Genomic DNA, 21,775 nt, shown 5'->3' on the forward strand with positions numbered 1-21,775 from the left:
CTATTTTCGTAAATCAAGTTCGTAAATATTAAATATAAATATTTATTGAGTTGGTATAAAATTATAATAGAGTTTGGTCCGGTAATTTTGCCAATTAATTGCTTAATTAGGGTATAAGGACTAAATTGTAAAAGTATTATTGCTATAAGTTTTTAATTGACCAAAGACTTAAAGATTTAAATTACAATTAGCCAAAATGAAAATTAAACCATTTTGAAGTTTGTGTTGTGGGAGTTGATGTTAAAATCTACTAAATTTGTTTAAGATTAGATTATATTAATTAAACCATGTTAATGATAACCCTAAACCCTAACTAGTTTTATTATACCTTTATTATACTATATAAGACAAATAGAGAAAAAAGATGACATCTTTCTTCATCTTCTTCATTTTTGCCCAAAGTTGAAAGGAAGAAAATCCTTTTGAGTTTCAAACATTTGGTCCTTGATTAGGTAAGATTTTTAAGGTTTTTATTTATTTATAATTTTTATGTTTTTGAGGTTATCGGAGCTTGATTTAGTTAGCTCATATATTGATTTGCAAAACTGTTAAAATTTTTGAAAGTTATCATTGTTGATTTCTTGAACTTAGATTATAATATTTAATTGTTAGCTTTGTACATAAGGATTAAAGTGAATAAATTTTGAAATTGAGGTGAAATTTCAATATAATTAGAGAATGAAGGGTTTATAATGAATTTAATTGAGGTCAATTTTTAAATTGAAGCTCAATATTGAAAGTTATGACTACTTCGGTGTTGGATGGTGTTGGGACATCATTTAATTCACTAAAACGCACCGTTTGGGTGAGGAGGTCTATAAAAACCTTTATTTTATTCATCATCTATTTATTTCTTGTGCTGTTATTCTACTATTTTGCTTTCACTATTTTATTGCTCAAGTTCTCTTGATTTTGCATTGTAATCAGCCCAATTTGGCCAGGCCCATACAAAAAAAAACAAATCAAAGTAAATTAAACAGTCCAAAGTCCATTTACAGATAGCCCAACAACAAAAATTCTCAATAGCCCAATATGACCCAATAATACCAAATTAACCTTAAGGCCGAATGGCCCAAAATTAAGCCAAATTTTCAGCAAATGAACAAAAAACCCTAGTTGTTGATGGCCTCCACTCCTCTCCACGTCATAGGAGTACCCTTCGTACCCATACCTCCACAGCTGGCCTCCGTACTTGCAAGCAAGACAGCACAACAACAGAAAACGAGCAAAAAAAACAAAATTTTGTGACAAAGTAGTGTAATATCGGCTATAAAAGCCACGGACAATGTCGATATATTTTTTACACACAGATATTGAAATACAAAAACAAAGCAATCGAATCAGAAGAAAATTTTTAAAAGGTGGTTTTTTTTATTTCTCTTTTCGTTTTATTTTGTTTACTTTATTTTTTTGAGAAGAAAACAAAAAAAAATAAAAAAAGGGAGTCAAAACTTACCCCCTTTTTTTGCATTTTCGCCGATGTGGAGGCCGAGGCTCGTCATTTCCGATGAAAAATAACATTTTTTAGGCTCGAGGAGTCGAAAGGCCAAAAATGACCTTTTTTTATTTTTTTGGCCACTGTGGACGGCGGCGGCATCGTCGTCACCGGCGACCGGAACATGGCCAGCCATAAGGCTGAGAGAGAAAAGGGAGAGAGTTGAGAGATTTGAAATTTTTTTGAGAATAAGGGTTGAAATGAAGAATTTAAAAAAAATGGGCTTAAATAGCAACATCAAAAAGGCGCTGTTTCATTAGGCCCCTCAGACGCCTAAAACAGCGTCTTTTTGGGGGGGGGCCAAACTGCTACTTGACCCGCTGCAAGGGGGGATCCATGTGTTTTGTTTAAATAGGCTATTTACTGCTTCAGCCCTTTCGCCTTTTTTAGATCTTTCAATTCGGTCCTTTTTTTTTAAATTTACCCTATAATTTTATTTTTGTGCCATTTTAGTCCTTGGATAAAACGACGCACATAGGAGGGCTAGGGATATTTTCCCTTTCGCCCCTCAGTTTTTTTAGTGCGTTGCAATTTAGTCCATTTTTTTTCTTTTAATTTTGCCGGATGATTTCATAATTATTTCATTTTCATCCCTTAAGAAACGAAGCGCACAAGAACTTCGGGAATAATTTCCCATTCGGTCCCTTGTTGTTTTTCGCCCGTTTATTTTTATCCTTATTTGTGTTTTATCAATTTTTGTAGTTCATAATTTGTATCCCATATTTCATTCTAATTGCAATTCAATCCTTAAACTTTTTAACTTCAATTTTTTTTATCTTTTTAAAAAATGTTTTATTTAATATTTCCTTGAATATTTTATTTATTTATTTAATTTTTATAATCAAACTTACATTGGTTTTATTTATTTATTTACTTATTATTTTTTTAATTGGCTTGTTTTATTTTTATTTTTATTTTTTTGCCCTTATTATTGTTATTTTATTCCATTATTTATTTGTTTATTACCTTTTATGTACTCTTAAAATTTAGATTATTCATTATTATTATTATTATTATTATTGTTATTGTTATTATTATTGTTATTGTTATTATCATGTTCATCATTATTATTACTATTTATGCATGTTAACATTATGATTCACTAATATCATTGTTATATATGTTATATTTTTATTATGCATATTATGCGATTGTTACTCCAAATGTATGTTGCATTATCGTTGTTCGTCAAGTACGACCCTTTTCACATTTTAAACAATTTTTTAAAAAACATAATCAATTAAACGTATATCATTTTTTAATATATTAATTTTTACTCAAATTCGTAAAAGGAAAATTTTGAAAATAGGCAATATTTTGCATTTTGGAGATTCGAGAAATCGTACCCTAACTTATGGGATTTCAATTTTCTCATTAAACCTAAATAGCCAAATATCCTTTTAAAATTAAAATACATAAGATTTTAAATAAAAACTAAAAGGCATGCTTATTCTTAAGGTTCAAATGTCGTGTCCTAACTTATGGGATGTGACATTTTGTTATCTCGAGACGAGAGGTCCATTAATGCTCGTTTCAATTTATTCAAGTATTTTTTAAAATCAACATTAATAAAATAAGGATCGTATTTTAAATTCTTTTCGAGTTTTCAATTTTCGACATTAAGACATTAATTAATCAATTAGGTACCAATTTTGGGTGTTACGAGGGTGCTAGTCCTTCCTCGCATGTAACTGACTCCTGAACCTGTTTTCTTGAATTTCGTAGATCAAATTCATTGTTTTAGTAAATCAAAATATTTTATTAAGACGATTAAATTACGAAGTGATCCGATCACACATCGTAAAAAATAATTGGTGGCGACTCCATTTTCGTTTTTAAACAAAAGTCGACCCTTTCAAAAAAATAGGTTTTGATAGCTTGGCAACTCTACTGGGGACAAAATAAGAGAATCAAGCCACAATTTGATTAATTCTTGTCTTATTGGTCAAAAATTGATGATTTGATTTTAAATTTACGATTTTTTTCGTTGCATTTCATCCGACTTTGTTATAATATTCATCACTTTGTTCATATTTGCTTTAATTGGTCCATGTCTTTTGGTTTATTTCCGCATATTGCATTGCATGATCATTCGATCTTACCCTTTTAAGTGGGAGTGAGAACCTAGTTTTTCATGAGGTTTTCACCTCTTTATAGGATAGTGGATCGCTTTCAGGATACATCTGTACCAATGTCTTTGTGAGATTTTCATCTCCGTATAGCCATAGGGAAATGTATTCCTCTGAACTGAACTCGATCCGTATGAGCCTATAATGGATGAGGATCGAGGAATCTGCCTGTTCAGGTACCCTTTCTTTAAAACCGAACCACATATAATGAGCCATAAGAGCCCACCCTAGGTAAAGCCGCACTAAACCATTGGTGGTTACCCGAATAGGCGTTTTATTATTTCTTGCTTACTTTAAATTTTTAGTTTTATATAAAATGTACTAACTTGTTTTGTTTTGCTTTGATTGTGGTTGCATGACATTTGCATCATAAAAAATGTGTCTATTCACATTTGATTACTAAATAGAGCTTGCCATGGAGAATGAGTTTCTTGATAAAGTGGAAGATAATGCGGCTGTCTGAATTTGGTCAGAGAAAACACAATTACAGAAAGGTAATAGTTTCGTAGAGGGGTACACATCGAAATTATGGGACTTCACTCATATCAGTGTGACACAAAACGATCTCCAAGAATTGAAATAGATATGGGTCCATTGGGATGATGAGATCAAGCAGCTATTTTAATGTAATTATGGTGATCTGCCCTATCTACTCAACATCAAGGTGGACAAACACTTGTTTTGAGCTCTGGCTCAATTTTGGAATCCTGCCTACAGCTGTTTTACCTTTGGAAAGGTGGATTTGGTGCCTACTGTGGAGGAGTATACAACCTTATTTCGTTGTCTTAAGATTCAAGTTGACAAGGCCTATTCTAGAGTTGACAATGTCCCGAACTTCGTAAAGAAGTTAATGAATATCACCTGAATGAGTGAACAATGGGTCGCAGCTTGGATCAAGTAAAAATGATAAAGCAAATGTATTCCTTGGAAAAGTTTGCGAGATCTGATTTTGGCATACCCAAATATGAAGAAAAGGGTCGACATCTTTGCTTTAAGCATTTATCGGCCTGATGGTTTTCCCTAAAGCGCTAGGGCACGTAGATGAGGCGGTTTCAGATTTGTTTGACCGACTTGATAAGAGGGTCACGCCTGTTCCCACAATTTTGGCTGAAACATTCAGATCTTTAAATGTATGCCATAGAGCGGGGGAGGAAAGATTCATTGGATGTGTGCAACTATTGCTAGCTTTGTTCTATAGCCATTTCTAGAAAGTAAACAAAGTTTTTTATCGGGTATTCTCCAAGAATTATTCTCCATTAAAAGAAATAGTGGCTACACTGAGGCGAGACAACATATCGGAGGAAAAATAGATAGCAATTTTTCATAATCTCCAAGAAGAGGATGTCGAGTGGAGAGCTCCTTGATGGTTCCTGATGAGATTCTATAGCAGTGTGGGAACTTTGATTGGATCCCTCCGCTTGGGATTTGGGGAGCTATCAGATATGCTCTTTTACTGGTGTTAATGCAGTACAGATTGAGATAGTTCATACCAGCAACACAGGGGCTAGCTTAGTCTGAGTTTTCATATAAGGGTGATAACTACAAGAAAAAGGTTCAAGAAATGCCCAGCGCTTGGAACCAGACCCGCCGGATGAAAAGATTTGATGTAGGTCCGATGATGACCCCCGAATATAATAGGTGGTGGAGTAGAAGAATCAATGACAACATCCCCGGGCAAAGTCAAGAAGACGCTCGATCAATGGAAGAATAACTGTAAGTGGTTTGGACCGAGCTAGCGATCATAACGCAGGATTTTGAAAAGAGTAATTCGGAGCTAGGAAAGAGGAGAGAACAACTGGATGAGGAAAAAATGCATTTGAGATTAGATGTTGATGTTCAGAAGTTAGAAGCCGAGAGAATGAGGCTGAAGAAGATTTGGATAGCTTGAAAACGGATTATAAGAAGTTGCGTTTATCAATGAAAACCGCTAGATTGGGGAAAATGTCAGAGCAATGGCTACAAGAGATTCAAGAAAAAAAGATTAGAGCTGATCGATGGGAGAGAAAATTCCAGGATGCTCAAGTTCGAAAAGATGCCTTAGAAAAAAGTTTTTCAGAAAGCAGAAGTGAAAAAATTGAATTAAAGGCTAGAGTAATAGAACTATAAAAGTCACTTCATCAGTATCGTAGTCGCAATTCTGCAATTGAGCTGAAGGCGAGCTTAAACAAGATTGAAGAGCTGAAAAGGAAGTTAGAAGAACTCGAGACTACGTTACAAAACTACAAACTCTAGGGTGAACTTCTTGAAGCAAATGATGAGCGTTGGAAAGAGCAAATCCATCGTTCTCAAGATCAAGTTAGAGATAGAGATTATATTATGGGTGAAGCTGTGGCTCAGATACGAGAAGTGGCTGATCATTTACAGACCCTAGCAGTTCAGGCTGACGTGTTTAAGTCTAAATTATGAATTAGAATCAAACCCAGGTCGAGAGCTAGCTTGGCTTCTTAGGAAAGTCAAAACTTTGAGCATTAGGGCAAAGCCATATATGTAATCCTTTTTGTGTAAAAAAATTTGTTTTCTAGTAAAGTTATTCTAAATGGAATTGAATTAGAGTCTACGCCTTTTTTGCATCCATTCCATGCATTTGCATTACATCGCATCATATGTATTAAATTTCACAAAAGGACCTTAATTAATTAAAAATTATTCCAGTTAATCTAGAAACCAATAAAAGTCTATCAACTAAGTATCATTACGGTACTCTTGCCAAAACTAAAGTAATGGACCAAAGATTGGAAAGGCTAGAACAGATTGAAAGAGAAATACAATATTAGCTGCAAATATAGATGCAAGAACAATTGGCCAAAATTCAACAAGACATGAGGGATCAGATGCTAGAATCCCAAAAGAATATGATGAACCAATTAACCTAGTTGCTGACTGGAAGGCTAAAAAAAGGAAAGAGCCCTATAGTCAATTCCGGGCACGATAACGAGGACCCTGCTTATCCTTCAGGCTTTACCCTAACAAACACCCAAGCACAACCAAACGCATATCCACAAAGGGTGTTCGTTAACGCAAGCCCCAATATCAAACAGGTGCCTCGGCACCAATAGGCTTCTCGACAGGTTTAGGCTCCAACCTAAGAGACAATCCAGCAAATCCCATTGTCTCTAATCTTGATGATATAGAAGAAATAGAAAAGATGAGAATGGAGCTCCCAAAACAACTTGAAGACTGATGCAGATGGCTAGACGAGAAATTCAAGGCATTGGAAAGAGCTGATTACCATTGTGGAATTCATGCTAAAAACTTGAGCTTGGTTCCAGATCTAGTGCTCCCGCCCAAGTTTAAGACCCTGGAGTTTGAGAAATATAATGGGACTAGCTTCCTCGAAGCTCACATTACAATGTTCTATCGGAGGATGGCAAGATATGTTAATAATGATAAATTGTTGATCACTGCTTCCAAGACAACCTGACTGGGGCTACAGCCAAATGGTATAATCAACTAAGCCGTGCCCAAATTAATTCATGAAAAGACCTGGCACAAGCCTTCATAAAACAATATGGCCACGTAACAGATATGGCACCTGACAGAATCACGTGCAGAATATGGAGAATAAGCAAAATGAGAGCTTCAGGCAATATGCCCAAAGGTGGAGAGAGAAAGAAACCACAATGCTTTTTATTAACACTTTAAAAGCCTCATTCATTAATCATATGTTGGGAAGAACCATTCAAAGCTTCTCAGATATAGTGATAACTGGCAAAATGATTGAAAACACGGTGAGAATTGGTAAGATAGATGCGAAGGAAAACACCAAAAGATCAACCCTAAGAAAAATAGAGAATGATATGAATAACGCAAGCACGTATAATAAGGGTTATTCAAAACCAATCACTATAAGTCAACTGAAGACTGTAACCACTAGCCATTAGGGCCCCCCAAGACAAGAATCCAACACAAGGACAAATACAAAAAGGCTCATGTTCACACCTATACCAATGACGTATAGAGAGCTATATCAGAGCCTGTTTGATGCACACGTGGTATTCCCTTCTACCTAAAACTGATGCAATCTCTATTTTCCAAATGGTACAATGCAAATGCACAATGCGAATACCATGCGGGAATCACTGGGCATTAAATTGAAAATTGCACCGCATTTAACAAGTTGATCTAAAGATTCATAAAAATGAGAATTGTAAAGTTCGATGACCCATCAGGACCAAATGTGGCAGAAACCCGTTACCCAATCACGCTGACCAAGGGGTAAACAAGATAATGAATGTGGGGGCAAGAAAATGACATATGACGTTGCAGAAGTTAAAACCCTATTAAAATAGGTTTAGAAAGAGATGATAGAAAGAGGCCTAATCATACCAGATTTAGACGAGAGATCTGAAGGGATAAGGGACTATTGTGAGCTCTATAATGGGGACGGGTATGAGATCCAAGAATGTATCGAGTTCAGGGCCTTAGTGAGAGACCTGATGGATAATAAAAAAATTTGAATTTTATGAAGATGTCTAAGGCCTAGAAGAATGAAATATATGCGCGTAGGAGGGAGAATCGACAACGAAGGTCTATAAAGTCAATTACCCGGTAGTCATCATTTCATGACGAGAAGCAATGAAATCAAAGTGCAAATGGTACCAAAGGTCATAATTTAGAAACTTACAGTCTTTCCCTATAAAGATAGTAAGAGAGTTCCCTAGAATTATGACTGCAATGTAACAATCCCGGGAGAGAAGAACCCAGCTGACGCGTCAAGGGAGGACCAAGATGTGGGTTTCTACATACGTAGCGAGAGGTGTTATGATTCAGCAAATGCAAGAGCGGAGCCCGTAAAAGGAAAAGCCTTGGCAGTTGAACAAAAGAAAGAAAAGACAGTCAGACTTAAATCGCCTGTTAACAAGTCGGTAAATGAAGAGAAGACTAAGGAATTCTTGAAATTCTTAAAGCACAGCGAGTATAGGGTTGTAGAGCAGCTGCATAAACAACCAGCTCGCATATCAGTGCTAGTTTTACTCTTAAGCTCGGAGGTACATCGTAGCGTATTGATGAAAGTATTAAATGAAACTTATGTCACAATGATATCTCCGTCAACAAGCTATATCGTCTGGTTAGTAACATAAGCGCCGATAATTTTATCTTTTTTAATGATGATAAAATACCACTAGGGGGCATGGAATCAACTAAGGCTCTGTACATCACCACCCACTGTAAGGGATATACATTGCCAGGGGTGTTAATTGATAATGGATCAACCCTGAATGTTTTACCTGTATCCACACTGAATAGGTCGTCTGTGGATAGTTCTTATATGAAGACATGTCAAAACATAGTGAGGTCATTCGATGGCACCGAAAGGAGAGAAATAGGAAGAATTGAAATACCTATTTTGATTGGTCCAAATATATACGAGGTAGACTTCCTGGTGATGGACATCAAGCCTTCTTATAATTGCTTATTGGGGAGGACTTGGATACATTTAGCGGGGGCAGTGCCTTCAACATTGCACCAAAAGTTAAAGTTAGTAACGGAAGGTCGGCTGATAACTATAAATGCAGAAGAAGACATCATTCCATCTGTGACTAGTGACACACCGTATTTAGAGGTAGAAGATGAAGCAATCAAATGTTCCTTTCGATCTTTGGAATTTATGAACGCAACATTCATTACCAAAAGGAACAGAATCTCAATGCCTAAGATATCTAAGACTACAATGATGGGCCTAAAACTGACAGTTGAGAAATGCGCTATACCAGGAAAAGGATTCGGGAGATAACTCCAATGAAGGGTTGATGTACTGATGCTGAAAGACAAACGAGGCCACTTCGGCTTAGGCTTTAAGCCAGACATGAGACAAAGAAAGAATGAGCTTAAGAAAAAGCAAGAGAGGAGGAGAGCGCGTTTGAGTGGGGAGGAGATCAAATGGGAACTAATGACCTTCTCCAACATATCTAGAACTTTTGTATCAGGAGGAACTATTCACCCTGAACGAAGGATGCCAAAGAAGGAAACTGCGGAAGAAATGTTAAAAAATCTGAACATTAATGCCATATCCGAAAAAGGAACTGGGAAGAAAATTTGTTGGGCATCTGCCCTTTATGTACCTGGAAGTGTTCTAAACAACTAGACTGCGAAAGAGATTCCTGTAATTTTTAGAGCTAATTCAGTGTAATGCTCAAAACACACTTATTGCTTTAAGCCTAGGAGTAATAAGAATCCTTTTGTGAAATAGACTTATGTCCAAAATCTTTATTTCAATAAAATGCATCTTTGCTATCATTTTGAGCAAATTTTCTTTTATTCTTTTCATTTCATTCATAATCATATCATACAGATAATTATTCTTAGATTCTTTTGTTCTTTACATTTTCTTTCAAATATTCTTTTATTCTTCATTCATGATCATACCATATAACTAATTATTCTTATATTATTTTGTCCTTTGGATCTTCTTTCATCCCTATAACAGGTCTCCATATATCAATGATATGAGCGATGCTACTAATAACTCAGAGTCTCCTTTTGAGCAAGATATATGTATGGTGGATTCTCAGGATTTTGAAGATGATAGAGACTGTGACCTATCTCCTGATTTGTTGAGGATGGTAGAACAATATGACAAACAAATCCGACCTCACAAAGAGTCAGTAGAAATTGTGAGTTTAGGAGAGAGAAAAGAGGTGAAGATCGAAGCTTGTATCACTTTAGAGATAAAGCGAAACCTTATTAAGTTACTCCAAGAATTCAAGGATGTCTTCGCATAGTTATATCAAGACATGGCCAGGTTAAGTACTGATATCGTGGTACACCGGCTCCCCATAAAGGAAGAGTGTAAGCCAGTTCAATATAAGCTCCGAAGGATGAGGCCCAATGTTTTGCTAAAAATAAAAGAAGAGGTCAAGAAATAATTCGATGTTGGATTCTTACAAGTTGTTAAATACTCAGAATGGGTAGCCAACATTATTCTTGTCTCTAAAAAAGATAGAAAAGTACGAATGTGTGTAGATTACAAAGATTTAAACAAAGCCAGCCCGAAAGATAATTTTCCATTGCCTCATATCGATACCTTAGTGGACAATACGGCAGGTTACTCATTGTTCTCCTTCATAGATGGTTTCTCGGGATAAAACCAGATAAAGATGTATCTTGAAGACATGTAGAAAACTACATTCGTAACCATGTGAGGAATATTTTGCTATAAGGTGATGCCATTTGGACTGAAAAATGCAGGAGCAACGTATCAAAGAGCCATGGTAACCCTGTTCCATGATATGATGCATAAAGAAATCGAAGTTTATGTCGATGCTATGATCACAAAGTCCCGAACAGAGAAGGAGCATGTGTAAGTCCTAAGAAAATTGTTCTTAAGGTTGAAAAAGTTTCAGCTAAAACTCAATCTAGTAAAATGTACCTTTGGGGCTAAGTCCGGAAAGCTGCTAGGATTTGTAGCCAGTGAAAAGGGGATTAAGATTGACCTAGAAAAAGTCAAGCCTATACAAGAACTGCCTCTATCGCTTACTCAAAAAGAAGTTTGAGGTTTCTTAGGGAGATTAAATTACATCACTAGGTTAATTTCACAATTAACCGAGAAATGTGACCCCATATTTTGTCTCCTTAAAAAGCATAATCCAAACGTATGGGATGAAGAATGACAGAAAACTTTTGTCAAGGTTAAACACTACCTGTCAAATGTTCCAGTACTAATGCCACCGAGCCTAGATAAGCCATTAATACTGTGCTTGGAGGTATTTGAGAATTCCATAGGATACGTGCTCGGCCAACATGATGAGTCAGGAAGGAAAGAAAGAGCAATATACTACCTCAATAAAAAGTTCACTGAATGTGAGACAAGGTACCCACCGATTGAGAAATTGTGTTGCGCCTCAATTTGGACAACCCAAAGACTAAGACAGTACATGTTGTATCACACAACTTGGCTCATCTCGAAACTGGACCCTCTGAAGTACATGATGGGCTTGACTGCATTAAATGGAAGGATAACTTTATGGCAAGTTCTGCTTTCCGAATTTGATATAGTCTATCTGAATCAAAAGACTATAAAAGGAAGTGTAATAGCAGATTTTCTGGCTAGTAAAGCTCTAGAAGATTATGAACCTTTAAACTTTGATTTTTCGAATGGAGATCTAATGTATGTCGCAACCACTGAGGAAGACTCTCAAGAAGGTCACCTTTGGAAACTAAATTTTAACGGTGCCTCAAATGCTGTGGGTAATAGAATAGGGGCAGTCTTAGTATCCCTGAACGAAGATCATTAACCATTTATTAGTAAATTGGATTTTGATTATACAAATAATATGGCCATATACAAAGCATGCATCATGGGTATCCGTGTAACCATAGAATGCAAAATCAAAGTGCTAGAGGTATATGGGGATTATGCACTAGTAATCTATCAGCTCAAAGGAGAATAGGAGACAAGAGACCCCAAATTGATCAATTATCGAAGGATAGTTCTGGAGTTAATTGAGGAGTTTGATGACATTACTTTCAATTGCTTTTAGCGATATGAAAATCGGATGGCTGATGCATTGGCTACTTTAGCTTCCATGATCAAGTGAACAAACAAGAGGACGTAAAACTCATTCAGATGAGTAATTATGAGGCTCCAACTCATTGTTATAACATCAAAAAAGAATAAAAGGATGATCACCCTTGGTACCACATATACTGCGATATGTGAAAAATTGTGAATATCCTGACCAGGCAACTGAGAATGATAAAAGGATGTTGAGAAGACTGGCCATTGACTTTTTCTTAGATGGGGAGATCCTATACAAAAGAAGAAAGGATCAGGTACTATTAAGATGTGTAGATGCTGTTGAGGCTAAGAAAATCTTGGAAGAAGTCCATGAGGGCGTTTGTGGGACATAAGCTAATGGTTTTACAATGGCCAGACAAATTATGAGATTCGGGTATTATTAGTCCACCATAGAAGGGGATTGTATTAATTACACCAAGAGATGTCATAAGTGCCAAATTTATGGAGACAAAATTCATGTACCTCTTTCACCTCTTCATGTTATGACTTCTCCATGGCTTTTCTCTATGTCGGGTATGGATGTTATTGGGCCAATATCGCCAAAAGCTTTTAATGGGCATCGATTCATCTTTGTGGTCATCGATTACTTCACCAAGTTGGTAAAAGCTACTTCATATGCCAATGTTAGAAAGTCAGTAGTCAGTAAATTCTTGAAGAAAGAGATCATATATCGGTATGGAATGCCAAAAAGATCATATCTGATAATGCATTGAACTTGAATAATAGCATGATAGCAGAGGTCTACAGTCAATTCAAAATTACACACCACAATTAGTCGCTATATTGCCCAAAAATGAATGGTGCAGTGGAGGCAGCCAATAAAAACATTAAGAAGATCATGGGGAAAATGATTGAGACTTATAAAGATTGGTATGATAAGTTACCATTTGCCCTCTATGCTTATCGAACATCTGTTAAGACCTCTACAGGGGCAATGCATTTCTTTTTGGTTTATGGAATTGAGGCAATTTTGCCTATTGAAGTCGAGATTCTTTCCCTTCAAGTTTTGTCAATGGATCCAGTCTCGATATGATCAGTTGAACTTGATTGAAGAAAATAAGCTAAGGGCTATCTGTCATGATCAGATGTACCAAAAACAAATGATGCGAGCTTATAAAAAAAATGTTCCGCCAAGAGAATTCCGTGAGAGGAACCTGGTATTGAAAAAGATTCTTTCCATACAAAAGGATTTCAGAGGGAAATATATGCCAAACTGGGAAGGACCTTATGTGGTAAAGAAGGCCTTTTCTGGAGGAGCACTGATTTTGACCGAGATGGATGGGAAAAACTTGCCTAATCCTGTAAATTCAAATTCAGTCAAGAAGTACTTCACCTAAAAAAGGGGAGAGGCTAATGCGAAAACTCGCAAAAGGCGCTTTGAGACCTAAAAAAAAAATAGGCCAAGGCGAAAACCTACAAAGGGTGCCTTGAAACCAAAGGGGTTTTGAGTTGAAAACCCAAAAAAAGGCGGCTCAAATTTTGATCGAAGATAAGGCATGTAGTAGTCTTGTCCTCTCAAAATTAACAAGAAAGAGGAATGTTAGATCTTAGGGCATCAACAAAATAATTTAGATCTCCTAAACACATATTTAGCTTGAAATGGTCTTCGAGAAGTTTGAATAAGGAAGCTCATGCTGCGATATCTAGGGCACTTATTTTCATCATATTTATTTTATACCTTAGCAAAATTTGCTATATTAATTAATTTATCCATTTCGAGCGTTACTTTCAATAAAATTGTATCTTGTCCATTATGATAATCTTTTTCAAGCATTTTTCATTGAAACAACGATTATTGGACATATAATATTCACATAAATGAAGTTCTGCATATTACTCTGAAAAGCATCTAAATAGTACAAGGACCTGAAACAGGACCATTAGTTAAAACTTACTAAATTTAGAAGTTGGAGACATTTGAGAAAGAATAGCCCAAATTATGACTATTTCTTCAGATCTTCTGTCAAAGATACCGGAAAAATAAGAAGGCACGGTAGCATATCAGTGATAGAACCTTGATGAACGACGAGCAGTGACAACCTAAGTATTAAAAAGGGATCATTCTCGGAAATGACATCCTGCATTCATGCAAATATCATTTGTACACATCCAAATAGGAGTATTTGATTCATTCTGATCATGACATCCTAATGGCTTGGCATAAATAGGCCTATGAAATGGATTCTAAAGGTCATGTTCCCCAAAAAATGGTGTAACGGATCAGAGAAACCATAAATCCTATACCTCTGAAGTTGTAGTAGGTCGGATCAAATCTACCATGGAAAATCTTATCTCCCTGAAGTTGCAGTGGAGTAGATTAAAGCCGTTAACCTTATCTCCTTAAAGTTGCAGTGGAACAGATTAAAACCATTAATCTTATCTCTCTGAAGCTGCAGTAGAGCAGGTTGAAGATAGCGGATCTTATTTCCTTGAAGTTACAGTGGAATAGATTTAAGCTATAAGTTACAAATCCTATACCCCTGAAGTTGCAGTGGGACGAATTGAAGTTATCATGGTGAATCTTATCTCCCTGAAGGTACAGGCTACAAACATTATCTCCCTAGTTGTACTGGAGTAGGTTGAAGTTATGAATCTCAACTCCCTAAAGTTACAGTGGAGTAAATTGAAAATGGAGAATCTTATCTCCCTGAAGTTGCAATGGAGTAGACTAAAGCCACGAATCTTATCCCCTTGAAGTTACAATGGAACAGATTAAAGCCACACATCTTATCTCTTTGAAGTTGCAGTGGAGCAGACTAAAGAAAGCAAATCTTATCTCTCTGAAGTTACAATAGAGCAGATTAAAGCTATAAACCTTATCTCCATGAAATTGCAATGGAGTAGATTGAAGATAGCGAATCTCATTTCCCTGAAGTTACAGTGGGGCAGATTAAAGCTATAAGTCACAAATCCTATACCTCTAGAGTCGTAGTAGGTCGGATTAAATCTACCAAAGCTACAGATCTTATCTCCATGAAGTTGCAGCGGAGCAGATTGAAGAAACAATTCCTATACCCCTAAAGTTGCAGTGGGTTAGAACGAGACTACTTGAAGAAGATGAGCACCAAGAAGTCAAGATTCAGCAAGACCAGGCAAAATTGGTCCTTCTTAAAAGTCTTTTCTCCATTCTCGTTACACGACAACGAGCAAAGAGGGGCAGCTGTAGTCATCCCAATTTGCCCGGGCCCATACAAAAACCAAAAAAAAAACAAATCAAAATAAATTAAACAGTCCAAAGTCCATTTACACATAACCTAACAACAAAAATTCTCAATAGCCCAATATGACCCAATAATACAAAATTAAACCTAATCCCGAATGGCCCAAAACTAAGCCAAATTTTTAGCAAATGAACAAAAAACCCTAGCTGCTGATGGCCACCGCTCCTTTCCATGTCACAGGAGTGCCTTCCGTACCCATACCTCCACAGTTGGCCTCCGTACCTGCAAGCAAGACAACACAACAACAGAAAACGAGCAAAAAAACAAATTTTTGTGACAAAGTAGTGTAATATCGGCTATAAAAGCCACGAACACTGTCGATGTATTTTTTACACACACAGATATTGAAATACAAAAACACAGCAATCGAATCAGAAGAAAATTTTTAAAAGGTGGTTTTCTTTTTTATTTCTCTTTTCATTTTTATTTTGTTTACTTAATTTTTTTGAGAAGAAAAAAAATAAAAAAAGGAGTAAAAAAATTACCCCTTTTTTTTGCAATTGCGCTGCCGTAAAGGCCGAGGTTCATCGTTTCCGATGAAAAATGATCATTTTTTTAGTTTCGGGGAGTCAAAATGCCAAAAATGGCATTTTTATTTTACCGGCAGCCGCCACGATGGTCCGATGACTGGAGCATGGCCAGCCATGGGGCTGAGAGAGAAAAGAGAGAGAGCTGAGAGAGTTTTGAATTTTTTTTTAGAATAAGGGCTGAAATGAAGAATTTAAAAAAAAATTGGGCTTAAATAGCAACATCAAAACAATGCTATTTTGTTTAAATGGGCTATTTATTGCTTTAGCCCTTCTGACTTTTTTAGATCTTTCAATTCTGTCCCCTTTTCTTTTAAAATTTACCCTATAATTTTATTTTTGTGCCATTTTAGTCCTTGGATAAAACGCCGAGCATAGGGCAGGGATATTTTCCCTTTCGCCCCTCAGTTTTTTTAGCACGTTGCAATTTAGTCCATTTTATTTTTTTCTTTTAATTTTGCTGGATGATTTCATAATTATTTCATTTTCGTCCCTTAAGAAACGAAGTGCATAAGAACTTCGGGAAAATTTCCCATTCGGTCCCTTGTTGTTTTTCAACTGTTTATTTTGATCCTTATTTGTGTTTTATCAATTTTTGCAGTTCATAATTTGTATCCCACATTTCATTCTGATTGCAATTCAGTCCTTAACCTTTTTTAACTTCAATTTTTTTATCTTTTTAAAAAAAAATTTATTTAATATTTCCTTTAATATTTTATTTATTTATTTTTTAATCAAACTTACATTAGTTTTATTTATTTACTTATTATTTTTTTAATTGGCTTGTTTTATTTTTATTTTTATTTTTTTGCGCTTATTATTGTTATTTTATTCAATTATTTATTTGTTTATTACATTTTATGTACTCTCAAAATTTAGATTATTCATTATTATTATTATTGTTATTATTATTGTTATTTATATTATCGTGTTCATCATTATTATTACTATTTATGCATGTTAACATTATGATTCACTAATATCATTGTTATATATGTTATATTTTATTATGCATATTATGTCATTGTTACTCCAAATGTATGTTGCATTGTCGCCGTTCGTCAAGTATGACCCTTTTCACATATTAAACAATGTTTTTTAAAACATAATCAATTAAACGTATATTATTTTTTAATATATTAATTTTTACCCAAATTCGTAAAAGTAAAATTTTGAAAATAGGTAATATTTCTCATTTTGGAGATTCGAGAAATCATACCCTAACTTACGGGGTTTCAATTTTCTCATTAAACCTAAATAGCCAAATATCCTTTTAAAATTAAAATGCATAAGATTTTAAATAAAAACTAAAAGGAAAGCTTATTCTCGAGGTTCAAATGTCGTGTCCTAAATTACGGGATGTGACATTTTGTTATCTCGAGACGAGAAGGCCATCAATGCTCGTTTCAATTTATTCAACCATTTTTTTTAAAATCAACATTAATAAAAAAAAGGATCGTATTTTCAATTCTTTTCAAGTTTTCAACTTTCGACATTAAGACATTAATTAATCAATTAGGTACTAATTTTGGGCATTACGAGGGTGCTAATCCTTCTTGGCACGTAACCGACTCCCAAACCCGTTTTCTCGAATTTCATAGATCAAATTCGTTGTTTTAGTAAATCAAAATATTTTATTAAGACGATCAATTATGAGGTGATTCGATCACACCTCGTAAAAAATGATTGGTGGCGACTCCATTTTCGTTTTTAAACAAAAGTCGACCTTTTCAAAAAAATAGGTTTCGACATGCATCATTTCTTTTATTGTTGGTTCAAGTTTATTCTCAAGGTAAGAGTCTTTCTTTTCTTGTTTTTACTTTGTTGTTTGCGACGTTTCTTCTAAAACCTAATCTAATGCATTTGAAGTTTCTAGGTCTTTAATGACTAGAAATTGTGCGTAACCTCCATAACAGACCCAATCACCGAAGTAACTCAAGCTACTATAACACAAATACATTCAATTCAATCGTCAAAAAAATTCATATGCGAGCATTCATTGTATTGTCATCAATCTTCTTCCCACCTTTACCCACTAAACATGATCGACCATCTTTCCTATGTAAACCATAACCATAGCCAGACCTTTGATTGAATTCTAGATCCCACAATGTACGGTTATCATCTCTTAAGTCTATTTCAATTGATCAATCATAATCAATAACACCTTTTCTAAATTCTCTTTCAATGCTCTTAGAGACCTCTCATTGTCCCAATTGCTAGTTTCCACTTTACGATCCTTGCTCACCACCTATTTTTCTTATAAACAAACACTTAATATAGTATTTCTCATTTGAATTTAAATATATATTTTTTAAAGTGGTACAATTTTTTTCTAATATGATATCTGTAATTGAAAAAAGTTATACATTTTGACACCTAAATGTAACAATATTAATTTTTAAGTGAAATGGTTATCTACATACTTATTTTATTCCTTTCTCAATATTAAGTGATAGACATGCCCTGTCCTATGTTACAACTAGATTAATAATTTCCCTCAAAATCAATCATTAAAAATATTGAATCGAGACTAACTTAAATTAGCTAACTAACTAAAAGCCAACCATAAATTGCACATGATGAGGCTATAACTCAAAATTCTTAAACCTTAGTCTTACCAACACAATCAATGCCTCATTGGTTATATTTTTAATCATTTTCGATTCTCTTTTAATTTTTCTAAGCCTACTAAAAGAGAGAAAGGTTAAGTTGAAAAAGAATAATTAGAGAATAAATCCTTTAGAAGAAGAAGAAGAAGAAGAAGAAGAAGAAGAAGAAGAAGGTTATTAAGGAGCATGAAAAGGTTAATCCATGATGTCTTCATCATGTATCGTTTTTGTTTTTGGCTTAACTAGATAATCAATTTTATTTCAGGTGATAATACAGTAAAGCCTGTGGTATGGAAAGTAAATGAAACAAGTCTCAAAATACAAAGCATAGTTTGGAAATTTTGAAACAAAAGTTTCACAACTTACGCTACTTCTAAGCTAATTTCACTTGTAGAAAGAAGTGATGTAGTTGGATCCTCATCATTTGGATTGTCATCAACATGATCCTCAATTGGTAATTCAAAAGGAAGCTGCTGAAAAGGTTTTGGAGGCATTTGAAGGAGTTCAACATTAGTTTCAAGCATTTCCAAGACTTTGTTCATTGAAGGACGATCACAAGGCTTCATTTGTATACACCAAAAAGCAATTATTGCCATTTTTTTCACAATCATTTTTTCATCATTCGTAACCTCTTCCCAGTCAATGTCCTCTCCTTGATGAAGTTGATCATAGATCCATGATGGAAAGTATATTATTTGACTTGAATGTTCAGCGTATGCATTCAAATTCTTCCTTTTTCCCACCATTTCTATTAATAGCATTCCAAAACTATAAACATCAGCTTTATACGATATGCCTCCAAGGTTTTTGTAAATCAATTCAGGAGCAATGTATCCTATTGTACCTCGTGCTGCAGTGAGAGAGACAATACTATCATCTACGGAATATAGTTTAGCAAGACCGAAATCTGAAACTTTTGGGACAAAATTCTCTTCTAGAAGAATGTTATGTGGTTTGATATCGAAATGTAAAATTTGCATATCACATCCTTGATGCAAGTATGCAATTCCTCGAGCCACCCCAATCACAATATCAAACATTTTGTCCCAACTTAAACTAGTCTTATTTTCTTTTTCAAATATAATCTTATCTAAAGAACCATTCGGCATAAAATCATATACAAGAGCTTGTTTTGATCCCTCCACACAGAATCCTCTAAGATTTGCCACATTAACATGATGAATCCTCCCAATTGTAGCAACTTCAGCAATGAAATCTTGCCCATTAGCTTTAGACTTGTCCAATAATTTTACTGCTACATCATGATCGCTTCGAAGCTTTCCTTTAAATACTGAGCCAAAACCCCCAGCACCTAACTTATCACTAAAGCCTCTTGTCATTCTTTTTATTTCATTGTAAGAATATCTAATAGGGATTAAATTATTTTGATTACGAAGAAACTCTTCAATTTTATCATCTGCACATAAATGCCTCCTTCTCAATTTATACGTAACAAGACCAATCAATATAGATATCCCCAGAAACGTTCTTGATAAGGCTATTCCTCCTTTTAAAGAAAAAGAAATTGAAATGCATTAGTAAATGTCTTTAGATTTAATGCTATTATTGCCCCCAAAAGATTATGAGAAATTTTGTATATATTTCATATATGCAATTCCAAAGCAAAACTCACCTATTATCCCAAGACAAATGACATACTTGCCTGTAGAAAAAATATATATATGTCATCACTATTTCTATATAAGGAATTAGATGGCAAATCTAATGGAAATAATAGTAATGAACTCTTGGAAATTAAAAGCATACCTTCATATGAAACCGAATAAAAATCACGTCCAAAGGTTACAGGGCTGTGATGGAAAAGGTAATAATTAAAGCTGTTGACAAAGTCTAGGAAGGCATCTCTCACTGTTTCCAACCTGTTCTTTTGTATAAGTATAAATAAAAATATTAGTACAATTCAATAAAAAAATAAAAATAAAAATAAAAAGAACTATCTACAATTATGGATTAACTTATCAAGAAACAATGTCATGATCAGCCTTTAGCAAATATATTCAGAAATTTAATAACCCAAAACAGCAAACCCGATCTAAGAAATATTGTATTATTAGCCAAGGTTCCAAAATTCTTACATCCTATGGAATGTATATTTTTCGTGACAGCCGCTGTTTTTAATGTAGTTTCTCCATGACAATTGAAATCCCAACGATAGCTTTTCATAGATATCCAAAGTAGCAATGTCGGTGGTATAGGGAGCCATAACTGGGACTCGGGCTATGACTGTGCAATATGGACTGAAATCGAGAGGCTGGGTTCGTTCATCTAAAAAGTAATGATATGAAGAAGGTGGATCATGGCCGGAAGAGCTATCGGAACAAGGAGATGCGTCGACATATTTTGAAGATTTGATTGACCGTGTGCAATTTACAAGATGCATAATTTTAAAACCAGTATGTTGATCAACATAGGGTCTAGAATACGATACCAAGCATGCTGAATTATGAAGCACAGGGGCAGAGCTTCGAGAAAGTGAGCAACTATTGCTTGCCAAATTCGTATCAACAAGTCGGATCGTAAAGTTGTTGTAAAGGATCTCTTGAACATAGAATTTCCCGTTTTCATTGCCCAAAATCGTACGGTTATGTTTTTCATCACAGTCCAGTTGGAAGATGACGTGAGCGCCGCAGTGGAGGGGTTGGGTTTTTAATCGAAAAGGATAGCGGATGCTAACGTTTCCGCACATAGTAAGGCCGCAATCACTGGTTCTGGTTCTAGCGTCACAGGCTTTCAGGCTTAGAAATAGAGCGATAGTGACCAACAACACCCCACACAATGGACGAAGTGGTTTTGGTTTAGGCATTGTGGACAGTTTGGGTGGAGAAAGGATGAGAAATGAGTGACGCTAAGTAGCTTTTATATAGAAACATGAATCCAGTAGGCTGACAAAGAGTATTGGGTCCAAAGAGTATCACTTTGTTTTTGGTAGTATGGGGAAGCAAGTTGTCTGTCATTTTCATTTGAAAATTCAACGTCAATATAGGTAACCCTTTCCACGGGGAAGTTCTGCATGAAGCTTCCTAATATAATCGTAGCTGTTTCTGGTCTACATTTTTGGTGAAAACTACAAATTATCTCAATTATTGAACTGATAAAAATAAATCTAACTTATGTCTACTATCTTTTTACATTGGAATTCGAATTTTTGACCTAAATCATTAAATATATATTAAGTACAGAAATTTAAATTATCAAATGATTTATCTTTTCCCCTTTTCTTTTTCATTTAGTGAACTTTTTTCTTTTCTTTTT

At 35.0% G+C, this 21,775-nt stretch overlaps 1 protein-coding gene across 2 annotated transcripts; it reads right to left on the minus strand.

The window, feature by feature from the left end:
* Window positions 1-18,692: 18,692 nt before the first annotated feature.
* Window positions 18,693-21,412, minus strand: LOC107904354 (rust resistance kinase Lr10). Of its 2 annotated transcripts, none has more exons than XM_016830698.2 (4): window positions 20,599-21,412; window positions 20,270-20,382; window positions 20,136-20,165; window positions 18,693-20,009 (listed from the first exon to the last, which is right to left on the minus strand). In XM_016830698.2, the coding sequence occupies exons 1-4, from the start codon at window positions 21,324-21,326 to the stop codon at window positions 18,865-18,867; spliced, it is 2,016 nt and encodes a 671-aa protein (XP_016686187.2). In that variant the 5' UTR covers window positions 21,327-21,412; the 3' UTR covers window positions 18,693-18,864. The 2 variants fall into 2 exon arrangements, with proteins under 2 accessions (XP_016686187.2, XP_040968248.1); XM_041112314.1 differs by having other exon boundaries at window positions 20,270-20,387; window positions 20,952-21,369.
* Window positions 21,413-21,775: the final 363 nt, after the last annotated feature.

Source organism: Gossypium hirsutum, chromosome A05 (assembly GCF_007990345.1).
Source record: "Gossypium hirsutum isolate 1008001.06 chromosome A05, Gossypium_hirsutum_v2.1, whole genome shotgun sequence".
Classification (NCBI taxonomy): Eukaryota; Viridiplantae; Streptophyta; class Magnoliopsida; order Malvales; family Malvaceae; genus Gossypium; species Gossypium hirsutum.

Coding starts and splice junctions, on each gene's coding strand:
- LOC107904354 (XM_016830698.2), bottom strand. CDS start 21,326: ATGCCTAAACCAAAACCACTTCGTCCATTGTGTGGGGTGTTGTTGGTC. Junction 20,383..20,598: donor AAATATACATTCCATAGGAT/GTAAGAATTTTG, acceptor ACAAAAGAACAG/GTTGGAAACAGTGAGAGATG. Junction 20,010..20,135: donor CATTTGTCTTGGGATAATAG/GTGAGTTTTGCT, acceptor TTTCTTTAAAAG/GAGGAATAGCCTTATCAAGA.